An 11476-nucleotide genomic window follows, 5' to 3' on the forward strand; every position below is an offset into this window, starting at 1 on the left:
AATAAAGATATATAGCAATGTTTGAACAAGATTGTGTATACATACACCCAATTTATTCATTTTTTGGTATCTAATAATATTACAACCTTCATTATTCATTTGTTTTCCTTTTTCGAACACACAAGAAGCAGGAGAGCTCATCCATCCAAATTATTAAAGGTACACCATGGTTTTATTCTAGCTATAGGCACGACGTATTTGCTCCAATGCAAGTTTCACGTGCTTATTATTACCCAACTTATTCCTGACATAATCATGAAGCCCATATAGCTCCTAGATCCTTCTTGTGCTTTGCCTGCTCTTTTAATTACACCCTGCAAAACAACACGAATAATATTTATTGATGTGTCAAAAAGAAATTAACCAACATAAAACACCACCAGGGGATCGATCGGAAGATGCTGGAGCGTGGCGCGTGCGTACTGGTTGTAGTTGATGAGGATCTTGCCGGCGTCGAGGTTGCCGATGGTGTTGAAGGCCTCCTGGGAGAGGTCGAGCGTGGCCTGGCATCCCGGTGACGGGCAGCGGTCGACGATCTTGACGGTGACGCTGCCGCCTTTGCAGGGGTTCGGGGTAGCGTTGGTGCCGCCGGCGCAGGACACCTGGTACATCCGCCCGCACGCCGCGCCGTTGTCCCAGAGCCCGTCGCTCGCCGCCGCGATCATCGTGCCCTCGTCCTGGTATCCGTAGCACGCCGACGCTGCAGAACACGCACGCACCGACCTCAGGAGTCAGGTTCTTCAGAAAATTACAACGTGATATTGATGCCATGCAGAAATGTTCATGATGTGACGATGGACGGATAGAGCGACGCACGAGTGTAGACGGTATAGTAGGTGGCGGTGCCCTGGTCAGCGAGCGACGCCGACACGAGCCCCAGCAGGGCGGCGATGAGCAGAACGGCGGCAGCTTTCGCCATGGCCGACGATGGCGAGAGGTTGCTGATGATGCTATAAGCAAGCAACAAACAGCCAACAGCTCTTTCTTTTTCGCTCTGGAGAGAAGAGGTGGCCGCCGGGTGCTATAGTGTTCTTGGTGCACAAGTGGCGTTGCTGAACAGGGTATTTATAGGAAGGGCAGGCAGTGTATTTGTCAATATGTGCACGAGCACGGGCGTGGAAAGTCGTGCCTGAATGCTTGGTGCCTACGGAAGGGAAAACCCAGGAGAGAAGTTTTGGTCCGACACGGAGGAGGAAATTGTTGGAAACTCTAGATGGATGCGGCGAAACTAGTGCTTTGGTCAGAGGAAAAACTGATTCTCTTTATCTTCTGTCTTTTTTAACAATGATGAAAGGCTGAGTTTCTCCGTTGCATGGGCGGGTGTTGGATACCTGAATTACCTGTCGCTACTCGCTACAGCATAGCCGTATAGCCGTGCGTGAGGCGTAGAACGTAGGTCAAAATTTAGGCAACTGGTGCGGATTTTCGTGGCTGTTTGGCAGTACGATTTCTCGCAACCACATAGGCATGTACGTCAATGTTTCTTGCGGCGACTTGACTAGCTGGATCGGTAGGCAAATGGACACAGCTAGCTAGTGGTTAAAAACATTCAGCGAGGTTGCCTTTGATCGTCTCTAGGAGGCATCGAGAAGATTGACTTTGTGCAGCATGCATGGACGGTGACTAATACGTACTACTACACGCGATGGTCTTGGCTAATACTACACACAAACTCAGGAGAAATGTAATCGGTCCTCTTTGCCACAGATTTTTTGGTTTAAGCAGGAGTTGTCCCAAATGAGAAGGAGAGTCCGCTTGCAACTGCGGACGGCCGGCGAACATTGAGCCATTCGACAGGGAAAGAAGATTTAGGCTAAAAATCTATATCTATAATATATATATATACACACACACACACGGTGTGCAGCGGCACTGCAACCTCTGCATCCCAAGGGATAATCTTCTATGGAGTTACTTAGACACGCGTTTCTGACGGCCGATGCTGACTGGGCAAGTGGACAATCAACAATAAATTAATCAATCGACCTCAGAACAGCAGTCTATAGCTTCTGCAAGCAAGAAATAGGCGATTAGACTTCCCTGATCTCAACAGTGGTACAGCACCTGCACGGCTGCACCTGTATGTATTCCATAACGAACGTGCCCAACAAATGTTGCTTCTACGCCACATCGTAACAGGATGTTCATCACTACTGCTTTTGACTTTCAGCTCAACCTGAAGCCAAATTTCTTTCTTCTTTACATGGTGGTGATAAGAGTACATAGCCAACAAAAATTAGGTTAGAACCCCTCGCCTAAATTCAAACGGTGCCACACAAAGAAGGTAAGAAAAGGCAACCGTTGCTGTACATGGTAATCTACAAGGGTACAGTGTTTGCGACGTAGTTTGAGGAAGAGCTGTTGAACTTGGATGAGAAATAATTCCTCAAGCCATCAACGAGCTGCCGGATGTCATCTACCAAGGACCATGTCGGAGCGTTCAGGGCTCGTATCGAGTTCAAGCACACTAGAAGGGTTCCTCCTTCATGAAGAAGTACCTGAAAATTGTAGCACATGTAGAAATAAGGACACCAAAGAAAGGATTATGTATGCGAATCACATGATAACAACAGTAGTGATGGTGCTAACACATCCAGTAAAATGGAACTGTCACTACAATTTTGCATTTTGCTTTTTTTTTTTCTGGCCATCTTAAGGCTCATAAAAGGACCATGGGCTAGGAAAAACATAATGGAAATATTTACAAAGAATCCATCCAATAAGTGGGAACTGGACTCTCCTTTTTGTGTAGAAAGTGAATTTGCCACTCTGTTACGCTACAAATGCATATCTGTAAAGAGTGCATTTATTCCAACTCTACAATTTACTAATTCCGTGTCACAAAGGACAAATAGGGTTCAGGGCACTTGAACAATTTGTTAAATTTCCTAGTTACACAAACACAAGTCTAGGTCATGAAAAGGAACTTACAGTCAACCAAAGAGGAAGAAATCCCAGGACAGAAGGAAGCGCAGCAAAAACAATACAAGTTAAGGCCAGAGCTACACTTTGTTTGACCTGTAAGGATAACCTAGAAGTGTAAGAAACAGTAATATTGCATCTGAAGCTAAAGTGTCACACAAGCAAAGAAAAGACCATACCAATGAAGTTGTTTGACGAGCCTTAGCAATGCAAAATGGCACCCCGCAAATATTATCCTGCAACAACAGAACATCTGCAACAGCCACTGCAGTTGCACTGGCACGTTGGGCTAGAACCATTCCAACTGTTGCGGCTGCAAGACCTGGTGCGTCATTTATACCATCACCAACCATTATTAAACCTCCACCTGGAAACAAACAAAAAGGTAAATAATGAATAATCGGCAGGAAAGCGAGCACAACAAAAAGTAACAATGTTCAATTTTACAGTTTAATTGTACACAAGGAACATTTAGTCATGGACAAAAGGTAGGATTCTGTAAATGTCTGGCAGGTTGCTTATGTCCAGAAAATAAACTGAAGTAGGAACAAAATTGTTGGGATCGATAGACTCATGCAGCATGAGAAGTGAAAACTATGAAGAAAACTACCAATGATTTTGTTAGATCAAATCATGTGGTGAGGAAGTACATAGGAGCACTTAGAAAGCAACCGTGGCTACCACATTGCAGGATTAAAGGCTAAAGCTATATAAGTGCATACTTAGATAACATATGTAAAACTTAAAGCCATGATATAATCATATAGTTGACTTTTGACAGGCATACATATCACAGGTAAGTACCTCCTTCCCTTGAAACTGCTTTTACTTTATTTAATTTATCCTCTGGCTTTAAAGAGAAGTGGACTTCTTCAATACAAACAGATTTAGCAACTCTATGGGCACTTGATTCATGGTCTCCAGTAAGCATCATAATGCGAAGTTTAGCTTTCTCTCTTAAGGTAGATATAACTTCACAAACACCAGAGCGGGGTTCATCCTCAAAGTGAAAAAGAGTTACCTAGAAAAGTTTAAATCAGTTGATATATAATACACTGGAAAACTAGTTCTTACAAAACACAAGACTCAAATCATGATAACAATTCAAATCTGTGTACTGTTTGGTCAGAAGAAAGGGGGGTGGGGGGGTAGCAAAATCATGAGTAGAAGTATGCCTTGATACAGTCACTTGTACAGCCTTCTTGCAATCTTGCCAGTGGGTGGGCCGGCCAAACAAGGTAAGGTAATGATTATGACTATGCAAAGCAAACTAAGGTCAGCTTCACTAAAACAAGAGCAAGTTCAAAGGTTCTAACTTCTAAGTAGAACTCAAAGAAGGCTAGTATCCAAACAAGCCCAAATCATCAGATTCAAATTACCAGGGCACCTACTGAACAAGCTTCAGAATAGGCAGGCTATTCAGATGGACCAAACACTAGAATCTGGACCACGGACCACCTAGTGCTTATGGTTTTGACTGTGCAGTGGATACATGGGGCCATGCTGGTTTGTCGCTTAGGTGGACTAGAATGAAAATACATGACCAGATACATGAAAGAAGAAAGAGTTTGGTTCTCAAGTTAACTTACTTTTTTGTCAACAGATAGAGCAGCTTGGATAAATTCAGGCCCATATGCAGAACTTTTTGCTGCTGCTCTTATTTGCTCTGATTCACCATTGGATCTATATAGTGAAGAAATATAGTCCACAGAACCGATAGATGCCTCGGATAGCTCATTTTCATTTTCTCTTACCTGTAATGCAAATGTATGAGGTGTCAGGTACTCAAGTTAGCATGTCAAAGGCTGGCTCTTCCAATTCCTTCATAGTGACCAAACACTAAATAACAACCATGCTAACTTATCAAAATCTAAAACACGCCCCTATTGAAGAATATGATAGCTACTGAACTACAATTGCATCCATTGGATGAAACATATGCTGCCTACAGTATAAAGAACTTGGCCGGTGGGGAAAGACTGCCCCCACGGTATTGAACTGAATCTCTCGGTCAAACCAACCAAGAAAACCTCTGAACCCCGGCTTCACCCTATAGGGCCTCACCTTAACCTGGGCTGCCGACCACTGCAACTATTGTGAGGGCCCAAACCAACTACAGACGCCACAGGCCGGCGCCAGACCACTATTTTTTGGTTGCCAACAGGGGACATTTTTGTCTCCCAAAACTAGGGAGCTTACTGCTACACTACAAGAGTGTTTCCGCCTACAGTATACATTAAATGCCAGTGGTGTTTCCAGTAATACACCTGAATTTTATCTAAAGCAAGGTCTGTGACATATCTGACAATTCCAGATGATTTTGATGATTGAAAATATTATAGAAGTTAGACGTACCTTCACCCCACTCAAAGTAGCAGCAACTCCCCTACCAGGTAGGCATTCAAACTTTCTACAGCGACCACTGGAAGCTCCTTTCCAACAGAGTGGTCTAAAACAGCCCTGTGATCATGCAAACTGTATGTCAATTGTTTGCCATAGATTATTCTACAAGTTTCAGTGCATAAAACAAAAATGAACAACCAATGCCATGTTTCAAAAATACAAAAAAGACAAGAAAGTCTACACTAAGGTTAAGGGCATGGGAACTTTTTAACGGTCAGTTCTCAACAGGCATAGATAAGATCACGGCAACATTCATGTTAACTAGAGCCCATGCTGGTCCAGTGCAAGAAGCCACTAGTGGCATGTGTGAATAGAAATTAGAAATTCAAGCATTCACATGCAACCAGAATGAGCCTACTGACTTTGCTTCCAAATAAGCAACACAGAACTGTTGCCTGAGTTTCAACACCTTAACAACAACAGTGGTACAAATATTTACACTGGGCCCATGGAGTAGATTCTAGGCTTCTAGCAACACCTTGAAAGCCAAATTATTGCAGAGTTGTACTCATGAGAAATAAGAATGCACGTAATCAGAATAAAATGAACAAATCGGACTCTTCGAAAGTTATCTATTTTTAGGCTTCAAGCTCATAGGTTCAATGTTGTAAAGCGTCTAGAGTTCCTTTCCTGTATAGTCCCTCTAGCCTAGTTCTTCTGCCTCCCCAGGGCCTGCTTATTGTGTAGCCCCTCCCTCCCTTGCTGTGTCGCCTTTGTACAGTGTTGTTTCTCCTTTTGGTTTTAATAAAATACACAGTGGGGGCCTCCCCTGCTGTATATTTCGCTCAAAAAAAAGTTATCTATTTTATGTACCTTCCGATAGGATGTGTTGTTCCTTTCTCCATGGCTGCAGCAGCAGCTAGTGCCTCACTTTCACAGTTTGGAGTGCAGCAAGAAGGATTACTATGACCATTTTTCACACCCAAATGTCCATGGATAGGCTCGATTGCTTTGCACATAAGCTTCCCAGTTGTTAATGTGCCTGTCTTATCAAAAGCAATAGACTGACAAGACGAAAGAGCATCCAAGACATGACCACCTTTCAACAAAATTCCCTAGAGGAGAACAAAAGCATAGGTTCATCAATCCATTATCCACTATACCAGCCAGAAATCAAGCAGCTCGTAAGAGAAAAAGGTATATTCAGAAAGTGACAAGATTGCTATGGTGCTATCTCCAATTAATTACAGGAGGAACTTCGTAGCTGCAGTAATTACACCAATCATTAAAAAAAGAGAATTCATATTGATAATACTGTAGACATTACCCGCACTTGTGAGCAATATGAACTATGAAGCTATGAACTAAATGGTTGATGCTTTCATGAAGTTTAGAAGCCAAGAAAGTGTTGTATCACCCCAAAATAAAGAGCTCCAACAACTGAAGATTTCAAACAGTACCTTACTAGCAAGAGAACTGATTGCAGTTGCATATGCCAATGGAGCTACAGCCAACGCACAGGGAGATGCAGCCACCATAAGTCCTAAACCACGGTAAATTGAACCCCTACAAACTAAAGAAAATGTCAGAACAGAGACAGTTCAAGCCTGGACCTAAGTGTATCAAATCGATAAAATTGGCAAAACAAAATCATCAGTATGAAATGCACCAAAGCATACTGGTTGTAGAACTATCAGAAGTACCTATATGTTTTATATAGTATATGACAGGACCAATACAGCAGTGAGACATTAGAGGATTACCTAAGTTACCAAAAAAAGGCCACTTAAAAAGTAATGGTCCCAAAAGTGCAACACCCAAAGAAAGGGCTACCACAACTCTGCTATAGTACTCTCCAAACTCATCAAGCCATCTTTGCAACTTTGGCTTGTTTAGCTGGCCCTCTTCAGTCAATTGGACAATTCTGTTGAGCGTTGAATCCTCCCATGACTTGGTCACCTAGAAAAGGTAGTAAACAGGCAAACAAATGACTCTCTTGCAAGGTGGCAAGGCGACACTCCAGAACAGATAGCAAGCATAATGTACTAGAAAAGCAGAAATAGTACTAGTAACAAATGCTTATTAAAACTAAACATCTGTCCAATCCCACAAGATTAACTAGGTTTCCATTTTCCATCTCTTCATCAAAGAAAGTTGAAACATCTTCTTCATTGAAGGGAGCAAAGCAAACCTTTACAATCATCATTCCTTCCAAGTTCCTGGCGCCACCTGGTATGGCATCTCCAACTGTCCTTTCTAAAGGTTTTGTTTCACCAGTTAGGTGTTCAATTGTGACAGTTGATGAACCTTGGTAGACTTCACCATCAACAGGCACCGCCTAAAGAATACAAGAACTGCACTAAAATGAGAAAAATTTCTAACCATCTAGAATAAGAATACCATCAACATGTAGGGCAAAAAAAGATAAGTCAAACCATTGTGCTCAGTTAGAAACAAATTGGAAAATGCATGAAGAAGCTATGAAATGAAAACAAAAATAGGAAAAGCAAGGATTTAACTTCTATACAAGATATAACACACCTCGCCAGCTCTAACCAAGATATGAGAACCCACTTCAAGATCATGCACAGGAACCTTGGTGTAACTTAGATTTGAAAACTGTACAGATTCTTCTCCACTTGTTTCTAACAGCAGAGCAAATTCCGGGTGATTTTCCTTCAGTTCCCTCACGTCAAACATTGACTTACTTGTAAAATACTCTTCAGCTGTAAGAAACAAGAACAGTGAACTTCAAATAAACACACAACAGGGGCTAACACATGGGGCTTTCGGATGTTATCAGAAGAAATGTACCAATATGAGCCAAGTTAAACATTGCAAGAAGCAGGCCACCCTCCAATGCATTTCCCATAAATATAGAAGCAAATGCTGCAAGAGCCATGAGAACATGGATATTTATTCTACCGTCGGCAATATTTACAAGAGCATCAAGCGCTGCAGACACCTGCAAGATAGGAAAGGAGTGTCAAACAAGTACGTTGTTGGCAAGCGACCACAAAACAAAGGCTGCTCCTCTGATCTCCCTTGTTAGGTAGCAAAGCAAAACACAGTTCCATGTTCAATGAATTCCATTTTACACCAATGCAGTTGTCATATCAATTGCTGAGAGGATTTAACTGAACCTTGGCTAATTCGAAGCATGGAAAAGTACCGGAGAGTTATGTGGTGGCACACAAACAGTGGTTTCCCTGTGCAAACTTTTATAGCGAAATCCCCAGCGAGACACAATGTCATAGATACAAGTCTGTTCGCTTGTCTTATAAGCCGTACTTTTTCAGCGAACGAACAATATTTTTCTCTCACAATAAATCAGCCAACGGTACTTTCAGCCATGGCTTATCAGCCAAACGAACGGGGATTGTACTTTCCAATGTATGAACTCCTTGGATTGTGCTTAGTGTATCTGAAATCCCAATCCTATGCTCTAATTTTCTTACCAATCTTCAAGCATTTAAATACAGCATAGAATTGACGCAGTCCAACTAATTATTTCCTCTGTAAGTGCAAATGTTGAAGCAGCTGTGAGCATAGAACAAATAGACTACTAAGTACAGTACTAGTTAGTAGTGATCCCTAGTAAGGCTGTAAGGGTCTGGAAGGTCAAAAGTAGCAAAGGAACAAGGTAGGGGGCATTACCCCGACGAGAGGGAAGGCGACGGCGATGAGCGCGGCCTGCAGGCGGCCGACTGAGTTGAGCAGCGCGACGTGCGGGCAGGCAGCGGCGATGAGGAGGAGGCCGAGGGAGATGCAGCAGGCCTGGAGGTGCTCCCGCAGCGCGTCGGCGACGTCGGCCCAGCCGATCGCCCGCGCCACCCGCATGACCGCCGCGCCCCCGCCTCCCCCGTGCACGTCCACCTCGTGGTGACCGTGGACGTGGCCGTGGCCTTGGTGGTGATGGTGGTCATGGCCGTGCTGATGGTGATGGTGGTGGTGGCCGTCGCCGTGGCCGTGGCCGCCGTGCGCGCGTGGGGTGAAGAGCAGGGACGGGCGCGAGGCGATGAGGAGCGGCGGTCGGGGCGTCAGCGCGAGGGGTCTGGGCGGGGAGCAGCGGCGGCGGAGGTGCGGGAAGGGCGGGGGCCGCGCGAGGCGGAGGAGGTGCGCCGACGGCGTCACCGGCGAGGAGACTGAGGCGGAGGCACTGAGGAATTGCATCGCGCCGGCGGGGCGAGGGCGGGAGCGGGAGGAGATCGCGTCGGCGGGGCGGTTGACGCTCGTGGTGGTGAGCCGTGAGCAGCAGCAGCTGAGGAAGAGGACTGGTCCACCACGGGGTTGGACCTTTGTGGCGGGCGTGTGGTGGACGGGGGTGGTGGCGAGCCAAGCGGATGGAGATGACGGGCGTGGGCCCAGGCCCAGGCCCGGCCGGGTTTGTTTTGGCTCGTGTCATCACCGTGTCACCATCGTGTCGCGCACGGTTTCGCTACTCGTTTATTTCGTCTCCATTTTGCGATTTGTAACTTTGTACCGTATATGTAGTGCACAATACACGTTTAAATGTCCTTATCTGAAAAAAGGAGCTCTATTACGCTATATGCCATGCTTCGGAGGCAAAGTGCATTCTCAATACATCCTCTCAAGGAATTCCAGTGATAATATGGTCACTCAAAAAGAACTTCCGAGCTCCAAAACAAAGTATCACGACTTGACAAACTGTTTGAGAGGTGAGGTATAATTTGCGTTATGACTTATATAGTTCAATTTAATTTTTTCCTAATAATACAAATTTGTCTACCTTTGACTTAATTTTAGAAAAATATATTCAGATAAATACACTACAAAATATATTTTATGAGAATTAATTAAATTATTTTAATATTACAAACACTGATAATTCTTTCGATGAACCTTGTCAATGTTCAAAAAAACTAACTTAAAACAAAGCTAAGTAAACTACAATTTACAAAGGATCTAGTGTCGCTCTAATTTATTTTGTATAACTTTGTTTACGGAAAATATTGGAATATGCAATGAGTACTCGAGCATTTTACAAACGCTGATGTTTTATTAGAGCCTAGATGATCGTGTACGCTACACATCTGCTGATCAAGTGATGATCATCGACTCCATCATGAATTCTACATTGGTCAATGTGTTTCATTACCGTAACGCTCAGGGTTGGGCGTCACTTCCTAGGTCTATGTGTGCTACCGATGTAACAAGTCTATCTCCTCCTCAGTACGTCTCCCCATCTCTCTAAAAATATCTTCCTACTCGCTCGCCCATCGCACGCTTCACAGCGCCGTGCGGCCATCAGCCCGCCCCACTTCGCATTCGCCACAGTGGCCATCTCCCCCGCGCGCCCACATCCTGCGCTACTCGCTCCTCACTCTTGCCCGTCGCGCGCCCCACCCGCGCACTCTCGCTCCTTGCTCCCGCAATCCCACCCGCCACGCGCCCACCCACGCCGTTGGGTGCGCCGCCTGCCTCTACTAGCGCTAGTGGTGCCGTCACCCGCCTCCACGGAGCCAAGGGCACCCACGAACGCGGCTCGTGCTCGTGGTGCTCCGTGCTCCCACACTGTCGCTCGGCACCGGCTCCCACTCTGATGCCGGAATCAACCGGCCCAGGTCTCTTCCTCCCCTATGTTGCAAATGTATGTTTTCAAGTGTTTCCGATGTTATCAGAGGTATGTTGCAAGTGTTTCATATGAATGTTGTAAAAGTAGATCGGGATGTTGCATATGTTACAAGTGTTTCACAGGCATGTTGCAAGCGCTTGTTCAAAATATTTTATCAGTTTCAAACGTAGGTTGCAAGCATTTTTTATCTGAATGTTGCACATGTTTTACACATATGTTGCAAGAGTATGTTCGAAATGTTTTAGTTATTTTAATCTTATGTTTCAATAAGTGTTTTTATGTTGCAAGTGCTTTATCTGGATGTTGCATATGTTTCACACACATGTTGCAATTGTATGTTTCAAATGTTTCATCACGTATGTTGCATTCAAGTGTTTCATATTGCAAGTGTTTCGTGTTTCAGAGGTATGTTCAGAGAGTCGTGGTGCTCGGGCATCGGGGGAAGGGCGCGGCGAGTAGGGTGCCCGTGGATGGGGCGCGCGGTGCGCCTGGGGTCTTTTGCGGATGGGGCGTGTGCTCGTCCTCATCCCGGTTCTCGGGTCCCGCCCGTGCGGAGAGAGAGAGGGGGTCAGGGGAAGGAGCGGCGGGCGTGGGGTGGGGCGAGAGGCGGACAGG

At 44.9% G+C, this 11476-nt stretch overlaps 1 protein-coding gene and 1 pseudogene across 1 annotated transcript; both read right to left on the bottom strand.

The window, feature by feature from the left end:
• LOC136528881 (EG45-like domain containing protein) lies at positions 1-1048 on the bottom strand. Its single transcript, XM_066521876.1, has 3 exons — positions 817-1048; positions 424-700; positions 1-314 (listed from the first exon to the last, which is right to left on the bottom strand). The coding sequence occupies exons 1-3, from the start codon at positions 917-919 to the stop codon at positions 308-310; spliced, it is 387 nt and encodes a 128-aa protein (XP_066377973.1). The 5' UTR covers positions 920-1048; the 3' UTR covers positions 1-307.
• A 998-nt stretch (positions 1049-2046) lies between these two features.
• On the bottom strand, positions 2047-9579 carry LOC136528198 (probable cadmium/zinc-transporting ATPase HMA1, chloroplastic; annotated as a pseudogene).
• Positions 9580-11476: the final 1897 nt, after the last annotated feature.

The sequence above is a fragment of the Miscanthus floridulus genome, chromosome 19 (assembly GCF_019320115.1).
Source record: "Miscanthus floridulus cultivar M001 chromosome 19, ASM1932011v1, whole genome shotgun sequence".
NCBI classification, from domain to species: Eukaryota; Viridiplantae; Streptophyta; class Magnoliopsida; order Poales; family Poaceae; genus Miscanthus; species Miscanthus floridulus.